Source organism: Microcebus murinus, chromosome 11 (genome assembly GCF_040939455.1).
Source record: "Microcebus murinus isolate Inina chromosome 11, M.murinus_Inina_mat1.0, whole genome shotgun sequence".
Lineage (NCBI taxonomy): Eukaryota > Metazoa > Chordata > Mammalia > Primates > Cheirogaleidae > Microcebus > Microcebus murinus.
This window is the reverse complement of record NC_134114.1, coordinates 11,777,275-11,794,274: the sequence shown is the minus strand read 5'-3', so window position 1 is coordinate 11,794,274 and position 17,000 is coordinate 11,777,275. Positions and strand designations below refer to the sequence as shown.

At 40.6% G+C, this 17,000-nt stretch overlaps 1 protein-coding gene across 1 annotated transcript in view; it reads right to left on the bottom strand.

The window, feature by feature from the left end:
* FBXL7 (F-box and leucine rich repeat protein 7) overlaps positions 1-15,317 on the bottom strand; it is a 396,003-nt gene extending 380,686 nt beyond the window's left edge. Inside the window, exon 1 of the mRNA XM_012790259.2 lies at positions 14,796-15,317. Coding sequence (XP_012645713.1) covers positions 14,796-14,832 — 37 coding nt within the window. The 5' untranslated portion in view covers positions 14,833-15,317. The remainder of the gene's footprint in view (positions 1-14,795) is intronic.
* Positions 15,318-17,000: the final 1,683 nt, after the last annotated feature.

Below are 17,000 nucleotides of genomic sequence, written 5' to 3'. Positions count from 1 at the left end.
AGCATTACATATTCCCCAATTCTCTTAATAGCCAGTAACATGAAATGCTGATTTCAGGCAATTATAGCTATCACCATCTGCTGCTTCTTCACTATTTTTAAGTCACTACTGTACTACCAACTATGGTGAGCTTCAGAGATCACTCTTCAAAGAGCAGTGGACGATCAGCAAAAGAAGACCATGTAGAAATTACTGACATGTCTAATCTCAGCTCCAAAGTGCAGCAAATGGATCAGACAAATGGTCTATAGACCCATCTGCAGCCAAGTCTGGTTACAGCAGCAGAACAAATCTGAACAAACCCCAGGATGGCTGCTCAAAAACAGCATCGATAGCCGCAGCATGTTTTTGCTCTTTTACCAATTTGCTGCGTACTATTAGTCAAGTCACTTTCGTGGACAGAGCTTGATTTCCTGATCTATAAAATGAAAGGATTAGACTAAGTCCTCAAGCAGAAAAATAGTGCATGACTCCTTCTGTCAGCTGAAGGCTCCCTTTTAAGGATGGCTGGGATTCCCAGGAAGAAGATGGTTTACCCAGCAGTGGCAGGCTGTCCATCTGTGTGACCACTGCCAGAACAGCATTCTGTTACAACTTCTTTGTTGTCTGACATTGGCTTCCCCAGTAAACTGCCTCTGAGACAATCTGAGTGCAGTAGGATTATTAGGAAACATTCTTGGGGTCACACTTATGAAAGCCAAAGGGAGAAGGCAGATTGGACACAGAGAGAAGTTGGTCTGTGATGCAGGTACAACACAGGACTCAGCCAACTCCAGGGGGTACTCTGAACCAAAGATGGCTCTTCAGAGTTGTCCCAAATATTAACCTTGTCTCAACTAGTCATAGAATGTGGGCTTCCCCTCACCAACTCCCTGTCTTGGGTGAGGGAAATTTCTGGGGAGGCATGTGAGCCATCCGTGACCAACACCCTATGCAGCTGAGGACAGGAGCATGTCAGCCCCAAAGGAGCTATCTGAATAGACAACAAGGGCAGCCACTCTATTCACCTCAAATCTTCTGAAAGGAAGAAAAAAAGAAAGAAAGAAGCACGGTGAGGAAGAGAGACATGGATGAAAAAGAAATGGCTAGACTAAAAAAATCAATTTTAGTATCCTAAAGCCTTGCTATCTGAATGATCTGTTTTATTTCTTTGTGCTTCAATCTCTTTCTCTGTAAGCACTCTGAGGTCACTTTTCATCACAGAGATATCCATGGGCTTGGCCAATGTCCAAAGCTCTTTTGCCACCCACCTACTACAAAGCTAAGTATTTCTAATGGACGAAGGGCATCAAAAATCTCCAGTAGCATTTAAAGTTCATCTGTGTTAAATGCAGAGAGACACTCTTCAGCAGCAGCAAATTCAAATCTACACACTACATTGGACGCACAGCTATCCCAAGATTAAATTAGATTTGTAGGCAGCAACTTGGGAATTTCGACATTAGACTGAACACAATTATTCAGTTAGTTGTATCTTTATTATCCATGTTCCCCCTTGTGAGGCAATTTTCCTTATTGGAAGTAAAGCAACCCCAACCGAAGCATTTAAAAATGATCCTTTTCCTGTTTTTATTAGCTAGTATCAAAGAAATGACTATTTGAAGCACAACCAAGGGGAGGGAATTGGTTTTTTATTGCTCAGTTCATGTTGTTATGGCTTTAGGAGTACAGAAAGACTCCCCAAGGAAATACTGCCTCTCAAAACAAGCTTGCAGGGTAATCAACAGGAGAGGTCTTTCAACAGAGAAGGAAAACAGAAAAAAATTATTAAAATATAATTAAATAAGCAAAGTCGATACCAAATAAAATGTGAAAAGTAAGCTGTTTGGAATGGAAATATCATTTCTTGAAATTTACTTTCAAAGTTTTATGACACTACACGTTATCCAAATGGGGCTACATGAGTCTTTCTGACCAATGGAGCAGCTATTGATCTTTAAAGTCAAAAATCAAAAAACAGAGATGAATTTCACCTATGAATCTTGCATTTCAAAATGAATGTCCACCAGGCTCAGTGTCAAACACAGTAAAATCCCCTCCACCAAGGAAGCATCATATCCATCCATACGATTCAAACACACATCCAGTAAACACACTGAAACCCAGAGCATCTGGGAGATATCACGTCAAAGAACGAAGAGTCCTTTACTGTGACCATTGCAAGTCCTTTGTTCACAAGACAGTTGGCTTCACCTCAAGCTCCATTTCCAAAAACTCACATTTTAGGCTATTTCCTTCTTCGATAGCTTGATTATTACAATGACCCTTTATCTGAAGCTGTTTCTCTAATAGATACTATGTTATTAAAGAAACAAATAACACTTTAATTTTAATTATATTTCTTAAAATCTTTATGGAAAGATACTGTATTTCTCACCATTGACACACAAAAAAAGTAGATGAGAGGAATAATGGAGTTTGCTCAATTTCTAGGAAAGAGGCATTTAAATATTATCTTCATGTATATGTACACATCTGTACATACTACACATCAATACTCTTTGTCTTTTCCTCTTATATTGATTATTTTACTTCTGATTTTAGCAATGTGGACAGCCAGAAGCAGAAGATCTGCTAGAAACCACTCCACTATACCAGATATATATAACTTCCCATATTTTGTTTAATGAAAAAGAAAAACAGAAATGCAAATCCCCAAGAGAAACTTGATCAATGTGAATTTAAAGTGATTCGCAAACCTATGACTCTTTAATACAGAGAGAGAACACAGATCCAAATAAATGATTTATTAATTTAAAGATCAAATTTTTAAAATATTTTCTAGATTAATTATTTACTTAAATTGTCATACAAACCCAATTTCCAAGTCAGAAAATAGAAATATTACAAAACAATATCATTTTAATAAAAAAAATACACAGCAGCATTCTACTCAATACTAATCATTGAAAATAGTTGTCAATAATACTGTAAACTTGTGAGGTTTAAAAGTCTTCAGCAATTATCTTCAGCAATGCTTAATAATATATATTTCATGTTTCCTTAAATATACAAGCTATTTTCACCCATAAAAGATATAATTACCTTTTTAAAAATAAAGTTCCAAATTAGAATATCCTCAGAAGAAAACATACGTCCAAAGAAACTTGTTTTTCTTTAAAGTAAAATGTCCAAGTCTAAGAAGGGTTCCCAGAAAATATGATAGGGCTATTCATGGGCTTTTTTTAGACCCCATAAAGATCATGGCTATAGACTCATCCTCATTTATTCACTTAACAACACTGTACTGAGGACCTACTGTGTGAGCAGTGTTATACCCATGTTAGGGTAAGCATATGTTAGGATGAGCAACAAATTAATACAAAGGAACTGACAATAGAAAAAGAAACAGAGATTAAACTAGAGGATAATGAATGGAAAGTAAGGTAATTAAAGACTAAATAAACAAGATGGATTTCTATCTAACAATGATAGAACTGCAAAGAATTCTAATATCAACTCACACTAAAGGGCTACCCCAGGGCACAAACACTTCCAAAGATCTCTGTGAAACGTGTTTGTCAACAGCAAAGGATACAGGAAGACTAAGGAGTATCAGGACTCTGATGAGGTCCCCAGTTTTCGAGCTGATTCTCTGATCTTCCCAGCAGTAAAATAACTTTCTCCTAATGTCCCCGACGATTTTCAAGGGAGGGTACCCTTGCTGGGTTTTATGAACTAGCAAGTGCACACTAATAAATAATGTCATTTTTTCATGAACATTTACCTAACAACAATTCACTCTGCATTCCCATTGTAATAATAATTTTAGCATTGCAAAGCTGGTTCCCCTGGGCTATGTCCTGAGATAACCAATAAGGAAGCACTCTTCTCTGTCCTTAGTAGAGCTGCAAAAGTGATTATTTGCAGATCCCTATTTTCACCATTAGGTGCAAGCAACTTAAAATACTGCCAAGAATTACTGGTGAGAAATCCTCAGCATTATTCTTTTGTTCTTACAGCACCTAAAAGAGAACAATGGTATAATGGACAGTATACTAAAGTTAGAATAGAGTGACCTCACTAATCTGCACTATAAAATCAAGGCAAGTCACATAACCTTTTGCACTTGCTTGTTTTTTTCTCATTATCCACTAGACATTATCCACACTCAACATCCGAGTGCAAAGAGTTAATCTGCCAAGGCTTTAGTTTCCTCACCTATAAGCTGGAGAAAATGATGGACACCCCTTCCACCACTTCTGTGAGATTAATTTCTGAAATGCCTCATAGTTCACAGAGCAATTTCATAGACGTAATAGTGGAGAGGCCTCCCAGGGGCAGGCAAGAAAGAAGGGCAAATTCTCAAATATAAGATAGAATAATTCCCCATATTTTAACTGCTGTTAAATTCCTAACTTTGAAACTGGAGGGAAATATAAAGTGTAAATTATAAACTATTTAGAAAGGAAAGAAAATGTGCCCACTCTCCTCAGCCCTCCATTAGTTTCTGTTTGTATCTAGGTACAAAGGTTACCCCAGATAGAGGACATTCCCAGCACAAAAATCAGTAGAAGTGAATAATGCTCTGAAGGATCTGGAAGACAGCCTCTCAGCTCCATGTTCACACCGCAGACTCTAGCAAATATGCTAATTATTTTATATGCTAAAGTTATTATAGACACCAGGTAGCCTGCCAATTTGTCAGCAGGTGGTTCCTAATGAGCAGTTAATTTGTCCTTTGGAGAGCCATGCAAAATGAGCTGAGAGTTCCCTTCAGAAGATGTCTTTCATTTCTGATCGCATACTCCATAAAACTGTCACTCACTTTTTTTATTTCTTTCTTTCTTTTTTTTTTTTTTTCAGGGCTACTTCTCAGTCACTGCAATTCTTTGAAACACACAGGTAAAAGATAAAACACAGACCTGGGAAGGATTTTGGCCACCACGGAAATGAGGGTGGCTGGCACAGTGAGGAGAGCGGCCACAGCCTCTCTCCAGCTGTGCGCTCTGGGCAGGGAGTCAGCCTCTTCCCTTCGGTGTCAGCAACTGTCAAGCGGGATCAGCAGTGGCTACCGTTCTGGCTGTCCCCAGCATCACATGAATGACTGTGCGTGAGGTGCTTATGGGAGGTCGTGGCACCTAGTAAGTGCTCAGTAACTGTTAGCTACTATAATTAAAATGATTGAAAGTATAATAAACTTAGAAGTAGCCAAGCCTACCAAATATCTATTAATGATCATTTTTGTCCCGTGAGTTAAGATTTTAAAATATAAAATCAGAGAGTTAGGTAGAACACTGACTTTGTTCTTTTTACATTAGAGGGTAATCGATGCTCTAATTCCTATTCTCCCTAAGTTTGTTCTCTTCTCCTCTCTCCTTGCATTTATATTCTTTCTTCCTTCTCCAGTTGCATATCTTTTCCCCGTTCCTGGGGTCCAAACTACTGCTAACAGTTGGAGCGTGTAAGACCCGGCCTTTGTCTTGGACTAAACCAAGATGCCCCCACAATTTGACCCATGTACTCAACTACACCAAAAGGTTCAATTGTACATGTAAGTAGACTTTTCCTGACTTCTCCACCTTGCCAAAAAAGTGGCTTACTTGCAGCAAGAAGGTCAATCCACAAGTATAAGAGAAATTCCTCAAATTTTTCTCTAGAAATTTTGATTCTCTTTCCACTGCTACATCTGCATGGAAAATGCAGCAAAGGAATTTACCACAGAAAGGGTAGCAAACAAAAAATGTTTTAATAACATTTCTGCACATTGCTCAGGGCTTCTAGAGTTACAATTATGGGTTCGTGCGGTGTTAACAACTGTTTTTCATTTTGTTACTGGTTTAAGAATATAAATAGGAATTGATAGAATGAGCACATCGAATGCACAACCTAATAGAGATTTACAGCTCCAGAACTCTACACTTCTTCAACCATGAACAGGGAAAATGTTGACCATGTGTTTGTATTTCATTACCGAGGAAAATTCAGAGATGGTTAGTGATTATTCACGTCAAAATATTTAAAGCTATACCTCTTTGGGGTATTGACTAGCACATTTTGAAAGTATCTGCCCACAGGCTTCCATTGTCCATTGCCTCGTGCAGGCTTGGGAAGTGCACAGGTGGGACAGGTTTCTCTGCCCCCTTGTGGAAGCATGCCAAGGGCCTCACTGACACAGAGCCCAAAGGAATCACCTTCCGTGAACTAAACCATGTGAGAGACGGAACGTGAAGATCTTTGGGAATAACTGGGCAGAGTCTCTAAACAAAATATTTAGTTTCTTCCAAGAGCCAAAGTTACCCCTCCTCCCAGTAACCTGTGTGTTTTTGTTTCTTTGTTGATTTTTTGTTTTGTTTTTTTTAAAAAAAACACACATCTTGTAGACATTTCAGGAATTGTAGCCATTATCCAGGCTGTCATTATTTTCAGGGGAACTTAATTCTTAGGTGCACTCCTCACCTCTCATTATGTTCACGTTTAGCACACTGGGGAAGAAGGGTCTTCCTGTGAATAGGGAAGATGATCATCTTGTTCTGAAACCACTGGCCTCCGTGCCTGGTTTCTCAATTAGATTCTGAACTTCCCTAGAGCATCTCTTATTCTATCTAGAGATTAATGCAGTAAGTAGATAAAAGAGGAGGTCTGAATTTCTGTAACTATAAAAAGCTACATTCTGGGGAAGTGCAGCTGACACTGATTTCATGGCCATGTGGAAGAACTGCCATTCTGCCCCTCACAGCAGACACTTTGCTGTACAATAGTATCTCAGGGCTTCTTGAGGAACATACTCTCTTTGTACGGTTCTAGTCAATCTACAGCTTCTGATTAAATATCACTAACTAATAATACCAATTTAAAGTCTCATATAAAAGTGAAAACATTTATTCAAGACAATCAGCATAAACACAATTCAGAGTCTTGTTTCAAGTTTAGTAGATCTACATGTTTTAGGGCAATACTAAAAGTAACAGTAACACTACAAGTATAGTCAGCATCCATCACTGAACTGAAAATAAGAAGTCATTTATCTAACGCAATTTTTGGTGCAGGTGGTTATGTCCCACAAAAGGCAGATAAATAAATAAAATCAGTAAATATACCAATTAATATCTAAGTATATTTAAATAGACATAAACACATAGTGTTGGTAGGACTGCAAACTAGCACAAATCTCTGTGGAAAGTAATATCGAAATATCTCAAAGAGCTAAAAGTAGAACTACCATTTGATCCAGCAATCCCACTACCGAGTATTTACTGAAAGGAAAAAAAGACACTCTATAATAAAATAAAAACATCTGCACTCAAAAGTTTATAGTAGCACAATTCTCAATTGCAAAGATGTTGCAACAACCCAAGTCCCCACTGATATATGAGTGGATTAATAAAATGCAGTATACATATACCATGGAGTACTATTCAGCCATAAAAAACAATAGTGAACTAATACCTCATATATTATCCTGGTTGGAACTGGAGCCCATTCTTCAAAGTGAAGTATCACAAGAATAGAAAAAGAAGCACCACATGTACTCACCACTAAATTAGTACTAATTGATCAACACTTTGGCGCACATATTGAAGTAACATTTGTAGGCTGTCGGGCAGGTGGAAGGGGGGAAGAGGGGATGAGTAAATTCATACCTAATGTATGCAGTGCACACCAGGGGATGGGCATGCTTTTAGTTCTGACAGGGGTGAGCAAAGGTAATATATGTAACCAAAATGTTTGCACCCCTGTAATACTCTGAAATAAAAATAAATAAAATGCTTTATATTGCTGAAAAAAAAAAAGTGAGGGTAGTGTTTTCTAAAAACTAACTAAAATGATATAGATGCATTAAGGAGAAAAAGTAACAACATGAGTTAGAACCAAGTATTATAATAACCCTTCATCAAACATAACCACACATGACAAAATGTTTGCTAGGGAACTCAGTTTAGGGTCAAATAGTTGATCCCCTAACTTACTGGGCAGGTTTCTAGCACAACCTTCTCAACCATAATCACCACCACCCCATTGTAGACGACTCACTCCCTTGTTAGGTCCAACTATGACTTGGACAGCTCTAATCATTAGGTCTTTCTTAGACTGAGCCAAATATAATTTCTTGTAACTGATATATGTTGGTCTTTGTTCAGCACTCTGAAATTTGTCATCATGACAGCTCTTCAAATATTATTTTTTAACGTACGGACAGTCCCTTGAGGTTCCAACATGACCATGGTGCAAAGCCCATAGGCATTCAGCAGAACCTGTACTTCAAATACCCATGCAACCATTCTGTTTTTTACTTTCAGTATAGTATTCAGTAAATCACATAAAATATTCAACACCTTATTACAAAATAGGCTTTGTGTTCAATGATTTTGCCCAACCGTAGGCTAATGTAAGTATTCTAAACACGTTTAAGACAGGCTAGGCTAAGCAATGTTAGTAAGTTAGGTAATGAAATGAATTTTCTATTTATAATATTTTCAACTTTATCAGGATGTAGCCTCATCATAAGTTGAGGAGCACCTGTATTAAGTTTCTAAACTTCATTTATTCCCTTTTTCATTCTAATTTATTCACTCTAGCTATTATTCCAAAAGCTGTCACATATTTTAATACATCCCTAAAGCCATATTAAAATGTAAAATATCTAGAAGGTTCCACCAAACATCCAAGTAAAGTTGTCTAAGCAGCTTCAACAGATCCAGTAGATGTGGACTAAGGGCAAAAGTATTCTTAATTACTCAAAATCAATCCAGGATTCATTCTGTTTCAAAGGGCAGAGAAAGTTAAGACAAAGTCAATGTGAGTTGATTCCCAAGTGGAAAGAAAAGTTACCTCTGTTTTGTTTTAAATGTGCAAAAATATTCTCCAAATCTCTGAAAATATCTTCTCATTGTCAGACCAAAGATAGTATTGTTAGCTGCACTACTGCTTTTATTTGAACCCAATAGTAGACTAGTATCATTTATCTTCTGATTTGTATCGGAAAAAAATTATTTGCTGGAGGCAAAAGATGAAGATCTAGGTCATCCTAGAATTAGGATGACCTTTGGCAGTATCTTTAGGTTAATATGTACATATCCAGTAAGTGAGACAATACCCAATAGTCAAAGAAACAACAGTAGCATACTACCTCTGAAGAACATATCCTAGGCCTCTTCCTCCTTTCCTCCAAAAGAAGTCACAAATTATCTAATATAACTTGATGAAACATATTGACAAAGAATCTAGGCCAAAAATATGCCCACTGATTAGACTGTCTTTGTTCCATTGTGGCTGACTATAAAAAACTGATAATGTTATACTTTGCACAAAATGATAAATGTAGGTACTCAAATGTTGCAAAGGAGTGAATATCTGTATCCCCCAAAATTCGTATGTCGAAACCTTAATCCCAATGAGACAGTATTTAGAGGTGGGCCCAGTAGGAGATAATTAGGTCATAAGGGTGGAACCTTCATGAATAGGATTAGTGCCCTTAAAAGAAGAGGCCAGAGAGCTAGCTTGCTCTCTTTCCTTCATAGTCATATGAGGACACAGTGTGAGGATGCAACCCAGAAAAGGGCCCTCACCAGAAGCTGACAATGCTGGTACCCTAATCTTAGGCTTCAGGCCTCTAGAAGTGTGAGAAATAAATTTCTGTTGTTTATAAGCTATCCAACCTATAGTACTTTGCTCAGAAGCACAAACTGTCTGAAGCAATCATAAAGAGTACAACAGTCCCCTTTATCCACAGTTTTGCTTCCCACAGTTTCAGTAACCCATGGTCAACCAGGTCCAAAAATAGTAAGTGGAAAATTCCAGAAATAAACAATTCATATAGGTTTGAAATAGCACGTCGTTCCAAGTAGCATGATGAAATCTCATGCTGTCCAGCTCCATCCCTCTCAGTCCAGCCTGGGACATGAATGGTCCCCTTGTCCAGAGTGTCCACACCATAGTCACTCCAACCGGTGTCACTTAGTAGGTGGTCTGGGTTATCAGATCAACTGTCCTGGTGTCTCAGTGCTTCTGTTCAGGTCATCCTTATTTTATTTACTAATGGCCCCAAAGAGCAAGAGTAGCAATGTTGGCAATTCAGATAAACCAAGAAGCTGTAAAAATGCTTCCTTTAAATGAAAAGGTGAAAGTTCTTGACTCAATAAGGAAAGAAAAAAAATCATATGCTGAAATGGCTAAGACCTACAGTAAGAACAAATCTTCTATCTGAAAAATTGTGAAGGAAAGAGAAATTCCTTCTAGTTTTGCTGTTGTATCTCAAACTGCAAAAGTTACAGCCACAGCTGTGATAAGTGCTTAATTAAGATGCAAAAGGCATTAAATCTGTGGGTGGAAGACAGAATAGAAATGTGTTCCAATTGATGACAATCAGGTTCATACAATCTGTGGTTTCAGGCATTCTCTGGGGTTCTTGGAATGCATTCCCACATGATAACGGGGGACTTCTGTATTGACCTCAATTTAACACAGTGGTTAAAAGTAACAGCCAACATGCTACCTGGATCCTCAGCGCTCAGTCCATCATTTTCTTTAAGTCTTGGTCTAAATGCCAACTTTTCAAAAAGGCCCAAGGTGCCAACTCTAATCAAAATTTCCCTCCTTCCTCCTCCACTCCCAATTAATTTAATCTGCCAATTTTCTTTATTCAGTGACATTAGCCTCTTGTAATATATCACATGGTTTACTGAATCACTGTGTGTGTCAATTATTGTTCCACTTCCTCTTCCTCCCAACACACACACACGCACACACACACATATGAATTACAAGGACAGGATATTTATCTGTTTACTGACTTATCCCAAGAATCTAAGAGTCCCTGGCAAATAGTAGGAAGTAAAAAGTTAACATATATCGGTTGAATGAATGAAGGAATGAATGACTCTAGGCATAGACAGAGCTGGCCCTGAGTCCCTGTTCAGCCTATACATGCTTTATGACTTTGGGATAATAACCACCCTCTCTGGTCCTGTGTTTCTTCACTGGTAAAATGAGGAACATACAAGAATCTACCCCATAGGATCTCTGAGAGGATGAAGTGAGTCTATGAATGAATGTCAAGTGCTTAGAATCATGCCTGGACATAGAAAGCTTTCAATAAATATTAGCTGTCATAGTTATTAATATAATTTCAAGATAGGTTTCCCTGTGGTGGCGGTGATGGATTTGTGATGATTTATGCTCTCAGGCAACTGGTTCTCCTCATATCTGACAGCATTGATCTGCAGTGGTGAAAGAAACCCAAGGCCCTGGTGGAGCAGCAGAGCTACCAAGGGTGGCGCCCCAGTCCTATGATCTCTCATCACAGCTCCAATTCCACCACATCCATGCTCTGCAAAGGAGCCGTGAACAGTGCAAGTGCTACTGCCTCTGACCTGCTGAAGTAGAATAAACACAACGTTGAAGCCACTGAGTAAGTGATGGTGAGGCTCAGAAACCTTAAAAGGCAGGGAGAGCAGCTCCTCTCTTCCTACTTAAACTGAGATTTGTTTATTTGGCTTAACTGGAGTCAAAGCTAATGGTTCTAATGGCTTTGAATCGCCCCAACTTATTCTCCAGACTTCTACACATGGACTGTAACTTACACTTCATGAAAGAAGATAAAGTGAAAAAAAAAAAGAAAAAAAAAAACAGCCCTCCATAAAAGAATTTACCAGAACATACTTATCATTTAGACATTCGCTTATGTTCTAGAAAGCTAAGGGTCAAGAATGGTATGGTAACTTTTTCCTGGGGCAAAATCCAAGTCTGCCTAATGGCAGCAGGAGGTGGGCCACAAATTAGACCAATAACCTGAATATTCACTAAGGATTTAGAAAAACAAAACACATTGGAAATACCCATTATCATTTACCTTTGATCTAGGAAGAAAAGCAAAGATTTCCAGACTGACTGAGTTGGGAGAAGAGGTGGGAATTTGAGAGGAAGACAGAGATGAGAGATAAAAAGGGATGACAAAGGGGGGTAGGGGCGTTAATGGATTTCTGGGCAATAATAGTCTTAACTTCCCTGTTAATTATGTCTTTCCAAGTCTAATCTTCTCTGTTAAATGGTCCTATAAGGCATTGTAAGAGCAAAGTGAAATGACCAACTACACATTCAAGGAACAGATAATCACAAATAATGCCAATAAGGAATTTCTCTCTTCACTTCAGAGAAGAAAGACCCCAAGAGTTGAAGCTGGAATTAAATTTCCAGACCCCCAAGTCAATGCTCTGTATTCTATGCAAGAAGTTCGGCAAACTTTAATGCGCACAAGATCAACGACTAAATAGTTCCAGAAAGAAGCCAAGCCTGCATTTCTGACGAGCTTCCAGGTGGTGCTGATACCGCTGGTCCTTGGATTACCCTGAGTTAGCAGCCTCAGCCCCACCGTACCTGTTAAGGTAAGCCTCCCGAATAATTTTTTTTAATAAAAAGGTATTTTCTAAAAGCAAGAGAAAGTGAGATTTCTGATAGGATATTGATGTTTTAAAGTTCTAATAATTCAACAACATTTGCATAGCAGTATCAACTGCCATTAATAAATAAAATATACTTAAGTTTCAGATTTTTAAAGTAAACACAACCACCAATGTTTTATAATTGAGCAATTTCACTGCATTTTATTGATATGCATTTATTAATAATACCCCCCTTATGTTTGAAATATACTATACAAAACTTGCACTAAACCCATAAAAACTATCTTAATTCTCAATCTCCTTTGATAATAGAGAGACCATATCTAAGGGTTGGATTCACTTTCTTTGAAATTAGACATTTTAGATAAGAAAAATGGCACATTAGATTTCAACAGGGTTATATGCACAGATTTTACCCTGGAATAGCACAACATAACAAAGCTGACCATACCCAATATATTAAAACCCTACTTAAAAGGGATCACAGTATAGGTAGTGGGAGAAAAGAAAAAAGGTCAGGTTACTTCTGTTTCTCTTTTTTTCTCCTCACCTTTCACAGAGGAATCTCAATGCATTATTAAAAAAAGTTGATGAAAACTAAACGCATAGTGTACCTCCAACCAAAACTCGTGGTTACCTCCTAAAGCTTCCTATTGGTCCCCTTGAATCAGCTGAGCACAAGAGGTTTTCCCTATAAAAAGACCACAGTGTATCTAAATCTGATCCCAGTAAAATTTCACTTCAGCTGAAGTGAAAATGCAGAGGTAGCATTTACCGATAACAGCTGGAGAACATTAGTTCCCTGTCTCTCCTTTTCTCTCCCAAGGGTTGAAAATTCTGCTGTTCAGACAGGAAGTCGTCATATACCACACACTGTACGATACAAGAATGCTGGGATATAAGAACAAGTTGCAGAGGATTAGAAGGACTGTAGAGGGGTTTTGTTCAAAAAAGAATGCATAGCAGTGATTCTATGTACCTCCTGGGCTATCCTTTTCCCTGACAGTGTTCAACTAGCACAGTGTATGCACGCCCAGAATGGACAAGCAAAACCACAATTATGAACTGAAAGCTTTTTAATAAGTCAGAGTAAGAAGGCTTAATCGTTCACTTCTCCACACATTTTTATAACACTGACTCTAAGACATTTTGAGGAGTGGCTAAAATTCTCCAATAATCTGTTCTGGCACGTTTTCAACATTTGCTATCTAAAAAGACAATCTTTAACTTTTTGTTAAAAAAAAATTGCCAAAAAAAAAAAAAAATACCCCTCACATCACTGCCCAGGATAAGAATGAATATGTATATATGTGTCAAAACATGATCTGAAAAAGAATGATTTAAACAAAAAGTTCTTGTGAATATGGTTTTTTTAGGGTCGGTTTCTGCTGTAATTTCTCAAAGCTGCTGAGAAATGAACACAGACACAAACACAAGGAGAGACACCCACATTCTGCGGCCAAAGCTCAAAGTTTTGAACAGGACGATAAGAGTTTCCTTAACTCCACATGCTGAATAGCTATTCTGCATTCCTACCAGTCTGCAACCACTGGCCCCTCCTTTGTAACCAACTGTCCTCTGGGGGCGGGCTGTAAAACTGACCCAGTCTCTTCCACTCCCCTCCAGCCAAGCTCACAAGATACAAACCTTCTTAACTTTCGAACTGCAGAAAAATGCCTTTGCCTTATGCATATCAGGGGTGTGCTGTTAATTGGGTTACAACACTAAGGTTTTATGCAAAGAGGGGGAGGAGGGACGAGGGAGAAGCCAACCCTCACATCCATCATCCTTTTAGGAGTGGGTGGAGTTTAAAGTTTCCCCAACTTCCAAGTTCCCACTTGACAGGCAATATTTCTGTGCAATTTCCAGCCCCACGTAACGGACGGTCCTTTGCCCGTCTGGAGGCTGGAGAGAGCCCAGACAAAGCCCCCAGCCACTCCACGCCTCCCGGGACCGCTAGGTGGTTAGTTTCGTGAAGCTGTCAGAGCAGGGGCAGTCAGCAAAGAATGGAAACTTAACTTCTCCTTCCAGAAGTTTTTCCTGCTACAGTAGAGTACAGGGGACAGGAGCACAAAGGCCTGGGAAAGTTTTCACTGTGTTATTTTTCAAAAACGTCTTTCGCCATCTGCCAAACCATCATCTAAACCCCAGATGCCCAGGGAGGGGAAGCTGAGGCACATGTGTTCAGAAACACAGCAGAGATGCAACTTGAGCCGTCCCAAAGACAAACTGGGAAGTTGCTTAAAGAGACCCCCCCCAAGGTAGGAGGGCATCCTTGGGGCGCCTGAGCCACTCAGGGATCACTCAGTGCCAAGGGAAAGGTGGTGGCCCAGACAGGGTGCTCAATGGGGGTGCGTCACAACAGCGTGCACGGACCTTCCTTCCCAGCCAGGAGGGCGAGGGAAGGGGAGGAGGGACGCGATCCCGGAGTCTGAGGACGGGCGGCCCACTCACCCTCACTGCCGTACTGTTTGCCATTGTTCGCGCCCATCCTGTCGCCGTCATGCCCGCCGTCTCCCGGGACACTCCATAGCTGGGACGCACCTCCTGCGCTCTTGGCCAGAGGAAAGCCCGCCCGACGGGACCGTTAGCTGCACATACCCCCCACGCTCCGAGGCCGCTCTCCGGCCGGGGGTGGCCCCTGCACTACGGTGGGAGGGGGGCGCTCCGTCCCCTCCTGGCACCCCCGATCGGTCCGGGCGGGGCCAAGGACAGCGCCGCTCTTAGAATCCGCGCTCGGGGCCGGCGGGCGCAGCGCCGCGCACAGCCGGAGCCCCGGGGCGGCCCAGAGGCTCGCCGCGCCGCCGCCGCCGGGTCCCCATCCGCACGCCCGATCCCCTGCGGTGGGCGCTGAGCCGCGCGGGCGTCCGGGCTCGGCTGCGCCTTCGGGCGCCCCTGCACGCCCGCGGCTCCCCCGGGGAGGGCGCGGCGGCCACTTGTTGCGGGTGCCCAGAGCAGGCTAGACTCGCTGCCCGGCGCAGCTCGCCCGCGGGCCGGACTTTTGTTAGCGCCAGGCGCCTCCTCTCGCCGCCCAGCGTCAATCACAGCTGGAGCCCCGGGGAGGAAGGCCGGCCCGGAGATGCGCGGCCTTTTAAAGGGGCAGCGCGCCTTTTCGGGGCTCCGCTCCCGGCCCGGGCCTGGGCACCGGCTCTGCGCGCCACCCGCTAACCGTGTGCAGCGAAGGGACGTACTGCTGGCTCTGCTTTACTATTGTTCTTTTATAGGCCCGGCCCCAGTTTATAAGACGAACTTCCAGGCGTCATTTGAAGTCCCTTGGGTTGCCCTGCAAATACAGCCTATTTTAGGCGCGTGGGCGTTTAAAATAAACACTCGTCACTCTCTGATTCTGACACATTTCAGGTGTGTATGTTGGCATTCTCTGGTGGCTTCCCATGACTGGGGACTGGAGCGGGGAATGGAGGAGAGAGGGAGGGAAAACTTGAGGCGAACTTAACTGGGAATCGGCCCCTGGAGAGCGAAGACATTCTCCGCCCTGGTGAAGGAGGTTTCCTGGCTCAGAACTTTTAAGAGCTTCAGAGCCAGGAAGTGTATTTTCTCTTCGTTTCTGTGATCTTTTTTTCTTGTGGTTGGTGTTATCCTTTGTTTAATACATTACAACCTCTTTTGGAGATTTATATGGGACGTGTAGAGCCTTGAAATGGCCCTTTGGTGTTCCCTGCATTAAATAGAAAAAAGGAAAGTCTTTTTAATGTTTTATTCTCTTTCCATGTAAATACCTAGAATTTTATAACATTACATCCTAGTAAAGTCCAGGGCACTCACCACATAGATTTCTTTGTAGAGAGGCAATTATACAGCACAGTTTCTACTTATAGGTGTTATATGTTGCAAATTAAACTAATTATATATAATGAATATATATGCATTTAATACTTGCATAGAAAACCAGGTGTTTTCTAATTATATATTTCTTAAAAGGCTTGTGACCACATGCAGAAATTGTTAGTGATTTGAATCCTACATGTTCAATTGGAGTAATTTCCTTTAATTTGCTGCAATTTTCTTTCAAAATTTAAAAATTCAGATATCATGTACTAAAAGAAAAAATAATTAAATCATCTGTTTTCAAGGATAGGATTAAATAGTATTGTATTGTGCTGATAACACTGTCACAGTCCAAAGAGGTGAAAGACTGTGTGTTAACTCACCTTTTGCTATCTAGAATCCAACACGATGTCCAATAATATGTGCTTCCCAAATGTCTGCTGAATTAAATTAAAAACCTGTGTCATCAGCGGTAAATAAGGTAACAGTGTCAAACATTTGAAAGAGTAAATGGATTACCTGAGAGATTCCACTTGAATGCATAAATTTAATCTCTAATAGAAAAGAGCTGACATCTATTTTATCTTCATGCAAAGTAGGTTTCTGCTCATTTGGTCCGCCTCAGTTCATTTTCTATTGCTTATTACAAAACACCTGAAACCGGGTATTTATAAAGAAAGAAGTTTTATTTCTTAGTTTTGGAGGCTGAGAAGTCCCAGGTTGAGGGGCCACATCCGGTGAGAGCCTTCCGGGCCAGCAGGGACTCTGCAGAGTCCCAAGCCGCACAAGGCATCACATGGTGAACGGGACCAGCGTGCTAGCCCAGGTCTCTCCTCCTTTTCTTATAGAGGCACCAGCCCCACTCCCATGAAA